We start from the raw sequence: 17,990 nt of genomic DNA on the forward strand, positions 1-17,990 counted from the left end.
AAAAAACAAAGAAATTTTGAATTAAAAAAAATCAATATTTTGTTATATAAATCCCTAATACATTAATATATCCCCTCAACATATTACAATACTCTGTAAATACTTAAATTTATTTCATTTTTAATTTTTCTTTTAACTAAATACTATAATCTAATTGAGAAATCTGAACCCTAAAAGTAAAATCTTAAAAAAAAAATTAACTTAAAAATTATCACCCAATTAGGAAGCCTGAACTATACAAATAAAATACTGAGGGCGAAAATACTGAGGGCGAACGTATTCACCTTTTCTCACCCTGGATACATGTATTATTAAAAAAAAAACCCTATAAATTTAGTTACAACGTAGATTTTATTCCGGATTACAACGTAGATTTTATTCCGGATTAATATTAATTAATATTATACTATAACAATTACGTGAGCAAATAAAATTGTGTAACAACTCATTGATATAATTAAATAACAGTTACTATTATAATAATATAAAAATATAATAATTTTTAAAAAAATAAAATATACGTAGGTGATAATAAATAAGAAAAATGTCTTTTTAACAATTCCAATAAACATATATCAAAAAAAAAAAAATTATGTGATGGAATCTAATCAACTGTTTTTACTTTTTTTTATTTCTCCAATGCCTTTCCCATAATCGACCTTGCGGCGGAGGAGAAAGGCAGGAATTTTTAGAGGCGCCGCCTGCCTAACTCCGCCTCATCCCCCTCCATCTCCGCCGGAGCCGGCCGAGGAAGCGCGATCGAGATGTCTTCTCCGAGCAAGCGCCGCGAGATGGACCTCATGAAACTGTAGATCGCTGGCAGAAAAAAAAATTCCCTACTTTGTTCCCAAAATCTTGCTTTGTTTACCTTCTTACTGAAAAGAAACAAATTTGTTTTCTCCTTTTTCTTGTTTCTTACAGGATGATGAGTGACTACAAGGTGGAGATGCTGAACGATGGGATGCAAGAGTTCTTCGTGGACTTCCATGGCCCAAATGACAGTACATCATCTGCCAATAATAAGGCTTTGTTCTTGTTTTCCTTTTGTCTGTTTCTCTAATATGTTCATGTGTTCTTGCTTATCAGATTTAGTTTCCATTTCTCTTCTTTTCTTCTTCGTTTAGTAGAGAGAGGTTTTTGACATGCTTGATCTTCGATACAGACTTCCAAATTTGTGAAGGGATAAGGTCCGTTTAGCTGACCTCTAATAAAACCCCAACTACTAATTTCCTTTAGTTTGTTCCACCTTAGATGAACATTCAGAATTGATGTACTTAGGTGATCAATAAATATCCTACTTAGGCGACGTGAGAACATGACAAACACACATTAATATAGGAAGAGAGATTCATTTAGATATAGATGATGATATAGTAGGGGATTGAGCCTATTGGCATAGGAGAATCCATATAATCGACCTCACTTAGCGGGATAAAGGCTTGGCTGTTGATGTTATGCTTAAAAAAAAGGTTGCTTTGGCTTTGCGGAGCTTGATCACTTCTGATTGTATGTTTCTGTAATGACTTTTAAAATTTTATGATAATTTAGTCCCTGTTGATTTGTATATCTCATATTGGCTCACTTGTCATAAGTTGATAGTATTTTCTGTTTCATTGTTGTTCATGGAAGGTTTGTATCAAGGAGGAGTGTGGAGAATAAGAGTGGAACTGCCAGATGCTTATCCTTACAAATCTCCCTCAATTGGCTTTGTTAATAAGATATATCATCCTAACGTCGATGAAATGTAAGTCTGTTTACTTCTTCACACTGTTAGCCCATAATCATGGATGACGGTTTCTCACTTGGCCTTTCTAGGTGTCCATTATTTTCTTCAATCTAAAAAACCAAATCACTTTATTTTTTCTTCGAATGACTCAGGTCTGGTTCAGTTTGTTTGGATGTTATCAACCAAACTTGGAGTCCTATGTTCGGTATTGAACTTTCCTTGAATACTTTTATTGATGAACTTTGTGGTGGCATAAGCTTGGCCTATTCAGTTCGAGTATTCTTTTGCATTTCGTGTTGCAGATCTTGTCAATGTGTTTGAAGTTTTTCTCCCGCAACTTCTTCTATATCCAAACCCTTCAGACCCACTGAATGGGGAGGCTGCAGCGCTTATGATGCGGGATAAACCTGCTTACGAACTAAAAGTGAAAGGTGATAGATTGCCTATCCTATGTTTAATTATGTTTCAAAAGTCACATGCTCGTATTGTTTCTCGTCTACCTTATTCCTCAGCTTTAGTCAAGTTCGTTATTCTTTGTAAAGACTTTCGTCCACCTGATGTTGTTTATTGATTGAAACAAGCATACGTTGCATAAGAAAAATGAGAAAAGCCTTAAAAAATTGCTCGAAGAGCCCAAATAAATGTTATAGTGCAAGAGTTGAATCTTTTTTAGTGGAAGGTGTAAGGGATAGAAGCAAACTATAAAACCATTCCTCTAGTGATATAGCCTTACGTAGAACTCGATAGAGAAATTAGATTAATGTAGTTAACCTTAAATAGTTGGAACACAGACAATTTCATGTTTCTTATATTCGAAAACGAATCCAGAAAGTTTACTATGTGAATCTCTCGGGATTTATTAAGTTTGATTTTTTATTTCTGTACTATGTTACTCGTATTCAGACATATCATCATACGAGTACCCAACACACTATTTCTAACTCTTTATCCTTTTATATCAATTGAGTTTGTTTCTTCACTGTCATTAATATTCGACTCATTTAGGTTCTCATTCTGTGTGTTTTCGTTCGTTTCCAGAATACTGTCAGAGATATGCAAAGCCTGAAGATGTGGGGAATGATTCAGATGACAAATCTAGTGATGAAGAACTGAGTGAAGATAATAACGAGTATGATTCTAGTGATGAACAAGTGGTGGGAAAACCTGATCCTTGATTAGGGTTTCATGTAAATCTTTGTTTCAACTACTTGCAAAAAAGAAATTAAAAAAAAAATTAAAACTTTTTTCTTTCATTTGTCATTGTAAATAAGTATTGCTCAATCAAGATGTTTATTTTATGGGATTGCAGTGTTTGATTATAAAAACAAGTGAATGTAGTCCCATAATTCTGATGATTGAATTGAGATGAGTTCTTATTAAGATTTGAAATCTCATTTTGAGCTGAGGTTTTTGGTCATCGATTGAATTAGGAGTACAAACAAATCAAGCCTCCTCTTGTGCTTTTCGAGTCATCTCAAAGAATATTTAATTCATATTTGAAATTATCAAATTTAACTTGAATTTGAACATGTTCATTATTATTTATTTTTTTAGTCAAATTCGAACTCAGAATTTTGTTCGATTGTTTATGAGCAGATCACAAGTTGAATTTGAATTGAACTTTTTTTTTTGTATGATTCCAATTTAAATAGCTCAAGATGCGAATAACTTAATTCAAATTCAAATCATTTTGATTTATAATTTGATTTTATCCGAATCAAAATTCCGACAACTCAAATTAAACTCGAGCTCAATTTTTATTTCAAACCGAACTAGAGCCAAAATTAAACATTATATCAAAACAAACCTTCCAGTGAAAATTAATGAATATACACCATTAATTTACAGAATGAACAAATTAAATGGTATAACACACTACCAAGCAACTATATCTATACATCACATGAACAAAAGGGATATTATACAACAAAAAAAAACTTTGGACTAGTTATTGAACTCGAGTAAACTGAAGAACTGCCACGGAGTTTTTTTACTTTCTTTACCTTTGTCACTTCAATGGGATGTGAAATCTAGCAACTTATTCGAAAACATTACTTCTACTGGAGTCAGCACGATCGAATGGTTGTTGTGTTGCAGAAGCGAGTGGGTTGAAAGCCTTTATCAAAATACCCAGTGCAAAAGAGCATGATGCTCGGACAGTCGCATCTGTCGATTTACTCATCTTGTTCACTAATGCCCCCAATGCCTGGGAAAAAAGATGTCATTCAGTCTCTTTAGTACAAACAACTATGATGACACAGTTGGGATCCCTTCACTAAACCTGTGAACAGTATGGAGCCAACGAACGTTGATCTTCCGCGAGTGACAGCAAGCAACTAGAGAAGTACACTGCATTTGCTTGTATCACTGGCCAAGGCGAATCAAATGCCTGCACGACAAAATTATGGAATTGGGAATGTTCAATTAAAGTGAATGTGAGAAGTTTCCTTGCATTAATACCTGGATCAATGATGCCAAATAACTATTAACTCTGGGAGACAGGAGTTGATAGGCATGCCTCGAAAAATCTCTTATGAAATCCTCATAATCGCTTCTGTGGCATCAAAGGAATAGGCTTGCCTAATGTTACTTCATCCATGTGCTCAAAAATCAAAAGTGTAATATGTTACCTCCTTTCGGAACTGAAAACTTGTTTGTTAAAAAGGTTGGAGAAGCCATCGACTTCGATCAAGGGTGCAAGTTGTCGAAGGGTAACCTAAGCAGGTTAAGAAAAGGACGCAGTCAGCTTTACTAAAATAAAAAAATAATCAAGAAATAAAAAACATTGCAGAATTTATACCCTGCATGCCTGACGAACATTGAGATCATCATCATGAAGATGGAGAATGAGGCGAGGGATGGTAGCATGAACCTGAAACAAGTACAAAACAATGAGACTGTTGAGCTGCAACAGATCTCAAGAGAACACAAAAAAGCTGGATCTACTGATTTATGCGCTTAACCTTTGACGTAATTAAATGCCTGAGCATGTAGTTGGGAAAGCATTTCTAGACAAAAGATGATGCAGTTGCACATATGTACCATTGCAAATTGCAAAAATAAAAATTTCCTAGTAACAAACTAAAATTATCACAAACATGGAAACAACTCCAAACAATTAAACTAATTTAATTAAACATGAGAAAGTTTGCTATTCAGTGTGCGCATCACTCTAGTTCCTTGTCAAATTCCTGAGCCATACTTCTGATCAAATTAAAAGTCACGGTATTAGTAACTACAACTGTTGAGCCCCTCCCTAAACAGCACATTTCTTAATAGACATTTAGGTTAGAAGACAATGACTTCAAGAATTTTTAGGACAGATAAAACTGTACATTGTATCCCAAGAAGATGATACTATTGTTTGTTGCATGGTTTGAAATCTCGTATGGTGCCGGACACCATGGTCAAAACATATCACTTCGATAAATAATCAAAACAAAATACTACTAGGAACAAATAATATCATGTGATTATATATTCTAACTTATAGTTGTCTTCTTTTTCATCTCCTTCCTCCTACCCCTCTTAACTCTCCAACGGCATCATATGTCGAAGCATTAGCATGGTACTGTAACAATATTTGTTCCAGAAATTTTGACATGGCTTGAAATTTTAAAACTTGGTTCGTTTTAGTGCATTAATCCATATCTAATGAGCATAAAGAAACACATACAAACTGCATCTGACATAAGCTTTCCCCGTTATGTAGAATGTAGATAGATACTAAGTTAAGCGTTTGTTTTCCAAAATTCAAAATACATGAGACAAACTATATAATTTTTTTTATTTCAATCACACAGTATTCAAGAACTTTTTAGGTGAGTCATTTTTGAAGAATATGGCACTTGCTAGCATTAATAAATGTAACTTGCAAGGAACCAAGCCACTGCCGCTACTTGATTATCAATAATTCCAATCACAAACATTTATCTAGAGATACTTCATCCATATCATCAATAAAAGAAAACATTTGCAACTTATCCACTGCCGTGAGGGATATTTTCAACTCTGCAAATCTAAGGGTGAAAAGCAACTAGGTAAAAAGTCCTATAGAAAAAAGCACCAAAAAAAATGGTATAACAGTAAAGCACTGAACCAACAATCCAAGTAATTTTGTTTTATGTTTGTCAATTTGATCTGTTTAGAAACTGTAAAACTTATTATTGAGATTTCTATCTTGGAACAGACAGTAGTCAATCAAAAGCAAATTTGACCAAGCATATAACCCAAAAAGGATGTGAACATTGAATTGTGATTATTTCAAAATTGCAACAGTGCTAGAAATCATGATGGGAAGATATCAAATAATGTTTACCATTCATGATAGCATAACGTACCTGCTCCACAAAAGCCTGGTGCTGCGAACCCTTTGCATACTTGCTCAGTGCTCCATAGGCAGCAAAAGCTTTGGAACGCATTTTTTCATTCATGCAGATCTAATCATGAAAGCAATATGATCTACTATGAGAACAAACTTTATCAGCCGTGCCAGAAACAAAATTTTAGCCCATGTATATGCATAAATATATTGATATAGTCATACGTACATGCCAGAAATTCAACATTTGCACTGTGATTAGCATATGATAGCGAAATGGGAATGCCATTTTGTTTGCTGCCAGTATCATCATGCTATAGCAGCTTGGCTGCTGGTGATGAAGGTGCCAAAAATAGCCACCCTCAAGGGAAATAGCTTTTGAGAAAACCATAACTCTAATGGCATAGTTACGGTTTATTTAGAAGGTTGTTTAGATTTAGTTGAAAGTTTGTTAAAAAATTTCAACAAATTATTTAGATATTTTAAAATTTGTTTAGATTTTTAAAAAGTCATTTAAATTTATTCGAGAATTTATTAAAGTTTTTGGGTAACTAAGTAGTACAATTTTTTTACAAAGAATAGGTCTTATACTTGTACTGATTTATATCTATATAAGAAGTTAGGATCCCTCGTATTTGATTATTTTTTCAATTAATAATACTTTTCCTCTTTCAATAAGTTGAGTTGTTCCTCCTGCTATATTAGTTGGTATCAGAAATTTGTTTCTTAATGCTTTCCCTCCCTTAAATACACCATTCCCATCCAACTCCACTGCAAACCATCAATAAAAGGGGAAGTTGTGTACACCTCCCCATGAAACAAAGCATATTAATAGGATTAATTTCACAACTCTACTCCTAAAAAAGCAACATATGGGTAAACCCACCACACTGATAACCTATTAATACTAATAATCTTAATTCTTTGGGATGTATAAGATAAAAGATCTAAAAAAGAAAAAACATTTTTTGTGTCAATGTTGATGGAAGCATGAATCCTTTGCATAAATTTGGTTGCCCATATTTACAACTAATTTGGTGCATCTGAAAATAATAATAAAAAATAATCAAGGAGGCACCTGCAGATTGCGCAGTCGGACAGACAGATTTATTAAAATGTGATTCACAGCCTCTTCAGGTGCTGTGTTGAGAACCTACAGTCCCAGTTAATTAGTAATCCATATAAATGAAAACATAGGCTTAAAAAATGATAGAAAAGTAGAAGTCCCCAAATATGTAATATCCTACACTAAGCAGGCATTGCACTGCTGTCAATTGAACAGATTCATCAGGGTCTTCAAGTAAAGCTACAATAACTCCAAGAACTTGTGCAATATAGTTATGCATGTGACTCTCTGGAATCTGCAACAAGGAAAAGCAATTGAAATCAAGTGGTACTTAGTCTAGTGGTCTAGAATAGTGAAAAAAGAATTTCCATTAGAAGAAAGAAGAGAAGTATGATCCAAATCAAATGCAAAAATTATTTATTTCAAAAACACATGCAATAAAAGTCACATCATAACAATCATAATATTCCAATGGTGATGTGGGAACGGAAGAATGTTATTACTATTTTGATGATTTCCATTTTTGGTAATTTTTGGGGTTTTTTGTATTTAGGGTATTTTTTATAGATTAGGATTTTTGATCTATATAAGGGTATGTTTAGTTGATGTTAAGGGGAGTCTTTGATTAATAATCATTCGACCACGCCGTTCTTTTCCCCAAAGCTTCATGTAGTTTTTGAATGCTTATTTCCTAGTATTCTTTTGAATCAACAGATTTAGAAGATCGCTTCTCGCTATTTGTACACGAATCAACGGAACTGATAGTTATCTACGGCATCAGTTGGTATCAGAGCTAAGTTGATCTTGTGGAATCATTGTGGCAAAAGGCGAATACGATCTTGTGGAATCATGCCATTGCAACATGTCGACAATGCTTTTGATTGTGATATGGAGCAACGATGTCTCGAGATGGTTGATTAGTTTCTCTTGTTTGTGGATCAGCTAACAAAAAGGATGACAGCGATGTTGGAAACTTTGAATAGAGTAAGTCCTGTTCAACACAATAACAATCGTTGGACAAACACAGAGGACGAGGATGTTTTTGATGAGGAGGAAGATGATGTTCTTGATGAGAAGGAAGGAGTTTTTATGTATGAGGAAGATACGAACAACAAAATTGAAATATTCGGTGATCTAGTTTATGACAAGGAAGAAATTGATGACGATGATAAAGTAGAAGATCATCCAACAAAAACTGTTGAATATTTAGATGCATATGGCAATGATAAAGGTTCATTAAGGGAGGAGGCAGCTTCTGAAAATTGGCAAGCATATCAAAATTTCTTACTAAATGCTGGAGACAAATCAAGAAAAGCTGATGAAGACATGTTCGCAGGAGAGAAAGATCTTCCATCAAAGAAAAAACAAAGCAAACTTGAAGGTGATCCCATGGTTCCTCCTGAGCAAGATTATGGTGAATTTGATAGCCACAAAATGGTAAGAATGGATTCCATTAATGAGAAGTACCTAAGGGACATGAAGATGGACAAGAACAGTGTTTACGATGTCATGCTCATTAGTTGAACAACGAGGATTCCCAAAGTCCAACGGCTACTATTAGATTTTACCGATTTAGTATCAGATGCACTTCCTCCTAGGATACCACCTGATACTGTTCTAAATTCGAGAACGAATTTTCTCCACCTTGGAGAGAATGATGCGGAAACGGAAGAATTTTATTACTAATTTTGATAATTTTCATTTGTGGTCATTTATGGGTTTTTTTAGTATTTAGGGTATTGTTGATAATTTCTCTTTTTTACAAAATAGGGTTTTGGGTCTATATAAGGGTATGTTTAGTTGATGTTAAGAGAAGTCTATGATTAATAATAATTTGGCCACGCTGTTCTTTTCCCCAAAGCTTTGTGTAGTTTTTGGATGTCTATTTCCGGGTATTCTTTTGAATCTACAGGTTTAGAAGATCACTTCCTGGTATTCGTGTGCGAATCAATAGAACCAATAGTTATTCGCTATGTCAAATGGCTATTAAAAATGCCTTTCACCAAGTTATAGAAAATAGCTACATCAATAATTTTCCGGTTTCAATAGATATAGTCATAAAAGGAGAATCAACAAAAAAAAAAAACTCAATCAAAATGACAACTTAAAAATTTAACATAAGAAATCATCCTAAAGGCCCAAGCAGTTAGAAAAGGTACAAATTTATAATCTATGTTCTTACTCATTGTTCACCTTCAAAGGCAAACTACATTTGAGCTATGGACATAATTGAATGAGAGTGGAAATCAGAGACATGAGCTTTATGTGAATAGATTAATGTATGATTGAATGATAGAGAGGGTGGGTCGTGATAAGTCATGAGCTCACTCCTATATGAGTTAAAGATTGATCAGCCACTTATCAAATGTACTCCAAATACAGGCAATACACCTGGAATTTGGCCCATTTAAATGGTAAACCTGGTATTCATGAAAAACCATCCAATCCTGGTATGACCATTGTTTCCCATGTAAGTTATGCATTAGGCATATTGCATGGTATTATACAGCTCCTTAATCCATGATTGAATTAGTTTATAGAGATACTTGACTAAGGAAAAGAAAGAATATGTTTAAGAGAAAGTGATGGTGAATTCTTGGAAAGCATAGCAAATGAAGAAAGAACCAATACTTGATTTGACCCAGCCAAATTCATAGCCAGATTCACAGATTAACTGCAGAGTCTTTGTTTGCTTTCCTTGCTTAGCTTACTTTGAGAATTTGCTGCTTATTTTTCTTGGCAACTTCTGGTGGGGCTCCTGCTCTAAGTGGGAGCACAGTTTGCCTTCCATCACTAAAGAAGGGGTATATAGAGTGCAAGGCGTGTTGTTTCTTGAATTATTTTTCTTGCATTTAAATTCTTATTCTTGCATCTTCAGCTGCAGTTTATATAGGTGAATCCATGTTAGGCACTTATTAACTAGCTTTGCAAAGTATTTTATAAGCAAGCTTATCCCAGTTCACGCATGAATCAAGATGATCCAGTTGATGAAGATTAGCCTATGATTATATAATCTAGAGTTGTAGAAAAAAGTTACATATTCCAAAGAATACGAGGAAAAAAAAGATTTGGGAGGTTACATTATATATATAGTGAAGGGGAGTCTTGGCGCAATGTGGCTTTATGACTAAAAGGTCACGGGTTCGAATCCTGGAAACAACCTCTTGCAAAAAAGCAGGGTAAGACTGCATACAATAGATCCTTCCCCGGGACCCGCATAGCGGAAGCTTCGTGCACCGGGCTACCCTTTTTGTATTATATATATAGTATAGATATCTAATGTCTGGAATGGAGATGATAGAAGTTAATAGTAGCAGCAAGTGCCGGAGCAAAGGGGGCAGGTATTCTGTCGTTTCCAAAAGTCTGATGCGTTTGGAAAAGGCTCAAAAGTATGAGACTTATTCTAAAATTTTCCCTAAAAGATTTCAAATGGCTTAAATTGTAGAAGAAAAGTATGGATATATTAGAATCAGATCCTCAGTTTTAAGGGGTATGAAGAACTCATAAAAGGTTTGCTTAGTCAGTTTGGTCGGGTGGAGTTAAAGTGAAAGCTCAGAAAAAGGATATCCAGAGAGTTCTTTTGTTACTTAGTTGTGCTGGATCCACCTTCCATGAATGCTACTCAAAATCTGATATTTCTCCATGCTCTTGTTCTGCATACCATAGGAAACTTCTACTCAATTGCTTGCACCTGTTGTAAAAGGCCATGCACCCTCCATTTGCTAGTCACCAAAGATGAAGCCTTCCTTTGGAAGCAACCTTGCTTTTTGCAGCAAATGGCACCTCGTAGAGTCTTTTGGTCAAGTGCTTGTGCATGCTATATTACCTACCTACGACCTCTGACCTCGTGGCAGAGTGAGTTCTGCTCACAAACAATCCACAAGTGAAGGAAAATCCTTTAATGGCAGTGCTCTTATGAGATTGGTACTTAGTGGTTCCTGAGCAATCCATAAACTAAGGTTTTCCATCACTTGGTAGAGAGCTGATATGGTAGCACACTGAGTTCAGCTCACAAACAATCCACAAGTGAAGGACAATCCTTTAATGGCAGTGCTCTTGTGAGATTGGTACTTAGTGGTTCCAGAGTAATACATAAACTAAGGTTTTCCATCACTTGGTAGAGAGCTGACATGGTAGCACACTTATCAAACAAAAGGACAGTATCAACTTCTGGCTAATATCTTAAACCATCAGAATAAATTATAATAAGGAAAATGACAGGATTACATGAGATGCTACTTTTATACAATTGAATAAAAATATTAAGTATCTGAAAAATAACCTGAACAAGTCCACACAAACAAAGGCTTCTCACAATCGGTGATTCATCGGAAACATGCAAGCACATTACTTCTACAACGTGTTCCAACACAGAAGACAATCCGTCACTGCAAGGATCAATTTTTAATTGTTAATCAAATTGTAGCAACACTGAACAATAATGATTTTGCTCAAAAGAACATAAGTATGAAACAACATAATTTTAGTGAAATATGAAGTATTTTAAAAAATATTCTTAGTACTTATGTATGTGCATTCGAATCTTCCAGCAGAACAAAATAATATGAAGAAGACCTGACCTGACCTGAGTAGCACAGATATTTGGTTTGGTTGTTGCATTCATGATATGTAAGGTGAGTTGCTGATAATGTCAATGCTACATCTCATTGCCAGTTCTTAGTATATACCTATGCTCATATTCTAGTTGTCCTATTTAGCATATGTCACCATTCCTTGTTTTATGTTGGGTTGGTTATCTGTGCTAGTTTTCATGGATGTTCTTGTTGCCTCTAAGTTCCACGCTAACACTCTTAGTTGTAGTCCTCTTCAGAATGGTACAATTTCGGTGTAGTATCATGCTGAAATTTGACATGCATTGGCATGCTTGAGAGTGTGTCATGATCAATTCAAATTAGTATTAATCATATAATCCTCATACACATAACTTGTTTACTTGAAAATGCAAGTCTACAAAAATTAAAAATCATTTAAATTAAATTTTTAGAAAATTAAGTTATAAAATGTTACAAGCATCTCAATTATAAATCAAGTGTCATGCACTGAGTGCAAGCAGGTTTAAGATACGTTTTGTGCTAGAGTTGAAGTTCTCAGATTTTACTAATTTAATCATTCTTTACTTAAATTTCAAGTATTAATAAGAATATATCAATTAGATAGTTGGACTAGAAATGATTTTTACTCATTTTTATTTCAATGTGTGTCAAGATAAATTAATATAAATTTTATTCCAATATCATTCTTCTGCTAGCTTATTTACTTCTAAAGAAAAATATAGCCATTAGATAACAAGAAATTAAAAAAAAAAACATTTTTTGCATTCATTTCACAGGTCAAAATAGATCAAAGCATGACCAGTGTTAGCACAATACAATAGTCATGAATGTCAGTAGAACAAGTAAAGAGATTACATCAATGACTATCAAGTTTTATTAATTTATCAGAAGAGTAATTTCAACCGTCTTATTTGGCATGTCACAATTCAAAGCATGATTATTTCATCAAGATTACATGCATCTAGGTGTTATCTACCCATCCGTAGATTGACCCTAGGTGGAACATCACAAATGCTATCACAATTTTCCGAGAACTTCATTCTCAACATATAAAATTTATAAAAGAGATAAGTTAATTAACAAAGTACCTATGACGGATAAATTCTGATAAAGCAGCAGCAGCAGCTTCCCTTTGAAACCTTTGATGCCTATTTAATGCTTTACTCAAGATCATGCTTATTGGTGAAACCTGTCAAACACAAATATCGGAGAATTCAGAAGAAAGATGCAAAAAAAGGGCAGCTCGGTGCACGAAGCTCCCGCTATGCAGGGTCCTAGGGAAGGATCCATTGTACACAGCCTTACCCTGCTTTTTTGCAAGAGGCTGTTTCCAGAATTCGAACCCGTGACCTTTTGGTCACAAAGCAACAACTTTACCATTGTGCCAAGGCTCCCCTTTAGAAGAAAGATACAAAATGGATCTAAAATGTAGATAGCATGCAACTTATTTACTAATCTTTGCATAACTGAGAAATAAAGAACAAGTGAAGGGTGTTCATATATTTCTGCAAGGAAGTAAAGCATCACACATAAAATACACAGGTTTAGGCCCTAGCAAAACTTAACAGGTGTACTTTGTCAAAGTAGTACAAATATAGACACAGATAAGTTAGAAGGCTGAGAAAGGTTAAATAAAAAATAACTCCACGAGTGGAGGTTACGTGAGGGCATTCTATTCTTAGACAATGTTATCAATATTAGCTGAGCCAAGTGCAAGGGCATTTTATAAAAGATAAACATGACATTATGCCACTAACATTATTCTTTTCTAGACAGGAGATGCGTGCAGTCCATCCATTCACATTGACTGGAGAGAAGAAAAGAGATGACAACACAGTTTGATACATAAAAAGAGCAAAAGAGTTAGCATTATCCTTATCCAAGAAAAAAGAAGCTTGCAAGTTGCAACTTGACGCCGGGCGGGATCCTCCTGCATCACAACTCTTTCAGATTGGAAAGATGATGAATCCAAATCTCATTCAGTACAGCTACAGATTAAACAAGATCTGCTATTATATTTATTAATATCGCGGGAAAAGAAATAAGGGGGCAGGGGTAGTATCTGACTATCTGTCAAGTTTGTGTTTTTATCAAATCAGTTCAATCTGGATTGTTAAAATTTTGGTTAGTTCATTGTCAACAAAACCACATCGGAAAACCAATTTTATTTTTTTGAATAATAAAAAAATGACAATGAGATTTATTTTGAATCACCCAAGAATTCATGTTAAGGAAAAGGTCCATAATATTACAAATAAATTAAGTTGGTTTTCAACTTGGTTTACATGATAATTCAGTTCAATTTACATAAAAAATCAATATGCAAAAAGTTGAATTAATGTAATTTGGTTTGATTCAAATGGGTTCAATTTCTACTGAATAGGCACCCCTAACCTCTTCCCCACACTTATGAATTGTCATCACATCTCCTTCCTGCTCCTCACAGTTGAAGCATCGCCAACATTCCCTGTCATTGAGCTGCATCCATTATCAACCTCTGCGGCCCACACCACTTGCAGCAGTAGCCTGCACATAGCTTCCATGTGCATCACATATGAGTGCAATGCTCACCTTTAGCTTTTTCTTGGGTCCACATCCTCATGCACTTATCACATGCAAATATAGTAGCAATTCAGGTGGTTTTGTGTCTATTGAGGGGTTTAGGTCGTGGTCTATTTGAATGCTAGTTGATTTGGAACTGTTGAATAAAAAAAGGATGATTGTGAAAGTCAAGGGTCAGAGTTTTTAAGTATAGGATCCAATATGGTGGCAACCTTTGTTTCCTTCTTTTACATTAGTTTTCCTTCATGGCTCATCCATGCATAATGTGCTGGACAACATAACAAGTACAGATCAAAGACACTTGTGGGTGATATATTCACTCTTAGAAATTATTTAACAGTCACTTCTATGGTTCACCTGGATTTTTTATAGTCAATATGTAGGACAAGTATAATATTAGATATGAAGACAAGCATATGTTGGAAACACTCTGTAATGATGTTTAAGAACACATACATAAAATTTTTCAAAATATTTATAACAGACTACCTCTTTAGGCCTTTTCATGGAGGTACATGAAGCAACCTCCTGAATCAAATCAATCAACTTCTCTTTGTCCTTGTTTTCTCCATCTCTAGCCAATATCTACAGATTAAAAAGATTTTTTCTTCAATTCTTTATATAGAATTGAAGTTATAGATTGTATATAACAGGAATTCTACCTTTCCCATCTCAATGTCTCCAGCACAATCACAGAATGACTGAAATGCTAATAGCAGCCGTCTCCAAAGTAATATAAACAATATCAAGGGTCAGTGCCTTGATCGCATACATCAAGTAAAATGAGTTTCTGGAGGAAAAGTTTTTACCGCAATGGTTCAAGTTGGCCAAGACCAGCAAGCCCATGGCAACTTCCAAGCTGCAGTGTAAGCACAGAGAAGGCAGTTGAATAACTTTGCTCAACTGCCCTTTTTCCAGTTTTCCCACCACCTCTGCCATACCGTTAATTCCAAAATAAGTTTGGAACCAATAGAAATGATATTGCAAGAATAGAGGCTCACCAAAAGAATTTACATCCTAAAGAGCACACCTGAAAAATGCAGTGATAGCAAGAATGGCTGCTTGCTGAAACTGGCAATCATTTTGAGCTTCAATAGAGTGATTAGAATGCTGTCCTTTATCTATATCAGTCTTAGGAAGAGGTGTATCAAGAACAGAAACAACATACTCCAGAAATGAATATGAAAGGACAGGATGCTGGGAGAATGCCTATCAAGAGAAAGACAACATAGAAACCAGAAAAAAGCTAAAAGACCAAGATCTAGAGATAAAGTTCAGTCAGAAAACAAAAGTTAATTGTGGAGGCTCTCGAGCTTTAGCTACAAACAACTCTAGTAAGATCCAAGGTGCAGTATTGCAACAGAAATTGAATTGCAATTTGATTTGTGCCAGAATGTTTATCCAATTAGATCCCACATTTCAGTCATCTATCATCATGTTTATAAATTCTAATTTATTTATTTTTTTCCTTCAAGAGATTATTTAACATTTTATCTAATCGTATTGTAACTATTGAATGAATTTCCTCAGTTTGGTATATCAACCATCATAAAATGTAGTCATATCCCTCGAACTAACTTCTATTAAACATACAGCTGGAAATATTCTGAGACAAAAATGATTTAAATAGTTTTCTCCAGACAAAAGCAATTATGTATCTCCAAATCAGCTTTCTTTGTTATTGAGATAGATGCTATATGGCTCATCTACAGTCGAAGAGAGAGAGAGAGAGGTGAGCAATATGGGTCTGAATCTGTCATATTGCATTACTAAGTAAACAGAAATCAAATGAAAAGATACCCACAACAAATGCATCCTGCATTGGCCATCCACCTCGAATCCTGGAAACATCCTTACTAGCTATGTCCCTTCCAGCAGCAGCCAAGATTTCATTGAAGACAGTGCTTGAGTTAGTACTCTCCGCCAAGCATGATATCTTGTGGAGTCATGGAAAAAAGAATGCCTGAAAATAGAGTAAGCACTTCTTCTAGTCTAGTAATCGTACATCAACTAATAAGGATACAGCATTCAGTACTTCCTGGCGTGTATGTTTATCAGTTGTGGTGACAGTTGCTGAAAGCAAAGATTGTGTTGTCCTAAAATGATAAATACAATTAGATTAGGAAGTGCAACATTTGAAATGCAAACTGATAGATAATGCAAATCCAAACCTTGAAATATCCAATTCATGCAATTCATTGCCTCGCTTAGTGATGAAATCAGTGACAGCCTGAATAGCACCGTCTGCTGATTGCTTAATCTTGTCACAAATAGCCGAGGTGCATGTGTTCAATGAGATAACTAGCTGCTCAAAATATCAGTGCAGAATGAAATAGAGCAACAAGAGACTAGAATGAATGATCAACAAGAAAGTATATTATGTCACCTCATCTCTCATTAGCAGAACACAAACAGATGAAATAACCCTATTGAAAGTTTCAGACTGATCTATAGATGCATCCTGAAAAAACAAAAGAGAAAATGATTGCGAATTGATTATTACCTGAACAAACTAATATATTAGACAGTATATAATTCCTACCCTTCTTAAAATGGAAATAACATCTTCAAGAGAGGACAAGGCACTGTATGAAACTTCAATATCGCTATAATCGACAGATGCTGCCAGTTTTGGAAGTGATAATGCCATGCTGAATAATAGACCAAGAATCTACAAATGCAACAAAATTGACTTAGTTTTGCTGAAGAATAGGTCAATAATCTACAAAACCAACAAAATTGACTCAGTGGTCTATAGAATTTCTATAAGTCAAATGTACATTGTACCTGAGCTGCTAATTTTCGAACTTCAGAGCTTGTATCTGCACATCGTGGAAGATAAGTCATTACTCTTTCACCCAGGCTTAGATAGTTCCGACTCGGCAATACAAATGCAGCTGAAAATATGCAAAGAGACTGAATTAGAGACAGGTATATAAAATCTATAAAGTTAATTGTCCTTACATGGTAAATTGGGAAATTTTCTTTGTGTCGCTATGTCAATCTGTTTACTGTGAGTACAACTTGAATGGCAGCCTAGACCACAAACTCCTCCAGAAAAAAGGTTTCGGAATTTTAGAAGCAGTTCATACACAGCAGTACAACCTCTTCTTCTTTGGTGCTCCACAGAAGATGAAACAAATGAATCTACCTGTCTAAGAATATGCAGCAACTGATCGGCTCGACTCCGCCCATCTTCACCACTGGTCAAGCATGAGTTTAATGACATCTCAAACAGTTATAAAAGAACAAGTTGAAATCAACAAGTTTCAATTCGTAAAAGGGTCTTGGAAGCTAACTATAACTACACACACATATAGATAGATAGATGTAGATAGATAGTTGCTTGGCAGGAATTCCCCCAAAAAAATGCTGGACCATAATATGCACAACACAACATGACATAAATATTAACAAAAAATGTTTATAGAACTCTGTTCCTCGATTTCGAATAAATAAAGGATTAAAGCAATAAGAGAACTTGGAAATCAAAAATTGAGAGAGATGAAATATAGTAATTATTATTGTAGAGATACAACACATGTACTTATATCACTTAAGCATACCTCACTCTATATAAAATTAAGGCATAAGACTAAGTATGCCTTAGACTAGATTCAATCTAATAATTTTTAACACTCCCCTTAAGCTGAAACACATATATTATCTATCTTAAGGTAGTAAACTAGAAAATGTCTCACAAAAAACGGGGATAAAACTAAGACAACGAAAACAAAAAAC

General features: G+C 34.8%; 2 protein-coding genes across 10 annotated transcripts in view; one reads left to right on the top strand and one right to left on the bottom strand.

Annotated features, from left to right (window-relative positions):
• The first annotated feature begins 622 nt into the window (after positions 1-622).
• Positions 623-3,024, top strand: LOC122045947 (ubiquitin-conjugating enzyme E2-23 kDa-like). Of its 2 annotated transcripts, none has more exons than XM_042606387.1 (6): positions 623-808; positions 922-1,001; positions 1,630-1,744; positions 1,879-1,931; positions 2,029-2,157; positions 2,765-3,024. In XM_042606387.1, the coding sequence occupies exons 1-6, from the start codon at positions 765-767 to the stop codon at positions 2,899-2,901; spliced, it is 558 nt and encodes a 185-aa protein (XP_042462321.1). In that variant the 5' UTR covers positions 623-764; the 3' UTR covers positions 2,902-3,024. The 2 variants fall into 2 exon arrangements, with proteins under 2 accessions (XP_042462321.1, XP_042462322.1); XM_042606388.1 differs by having other exon boundaries at positions 655-819.
• Positions 3,025-3,499: 475 nt separating this feature from the next.
• Positions 3,500-17,990, bottom strand: part of LOC122045948 (protein SHOOT GRAVITROPISM 6-like) — a 36,532-nt gene continuing 22,041 nt past the window's right edge. For 4 of the 8 annotated variants that reach the window (XM_042606392.1, XM_042606390.1, XM_042606391.1 and 1 more), the window contains 21 exons: positions 17,214-17,452; positions 17,037-17,146; positions 16,792-16,920; positions 16,636-16,710; positions 16,421-16,554; positions 16,273-16,345; positions 16,054-16,185; positions 15,280-15,458; positions 15,059-15,181; positions 14,912-14,972; positions 14,739-14,834; positions 12,776-12,876; positions 11,396-11,501; positions 7,295-7,408; positions 7,126-7,200; positions 6,067-6,165; positions 4,527-4,598; positions 4,357-4,442; positions 4,187-4,280; positions 4,008-4,115; positions 3,500-3,932 (listed from right to left, as the gene is read on the bottom strand). In XM_042606392.1, coding sequence (XP_042462326.1) covers positions 3,765-3,932; positions 4,008-4,115; positions 4,187-4,280; positions 4,357-4,442; positions 4,527-4,598; positions 6,067-6,165; positions 7,126-7,200; positions 7,295-7,408; positions 11,396-11,501; positions 12,776-12,876; positions 14,739-14,834; positions 14,912-14,972; positions 15,059-15,181; positions 15,280-15,458; positions 16,054-16,185; positions 16,273-16,345; positions 16,421-16,554; positions 16,636-16,710; positions 16,792-16,920; positions 17,037-17,146; positions 17,214-17,452 — 2,374 coding nt within the window. In that variant the 3' untranslated portion in view covers positions 3,500-3,764. The other 4 variants (XM_042606393.1, XM_042606395.1, XM_042606397.1 and 1 more) reach the window with 4 other exon arrangements.

This window comes from Zingiber officinale, chromosome 2B, assembly GCF_018446385.1.
Source record: "Zingiber officinale cultivar Zhangliang chromosome 2B, Zo_v1.1, whole genome shotgun sequence".
Lineage (NCBI taxonomy): Eukaryota > Viridiplantae > Streptophyta > Magnoliopsida > Zingiberales > Zingiberaceae > Zingiber > Zingiber officinale.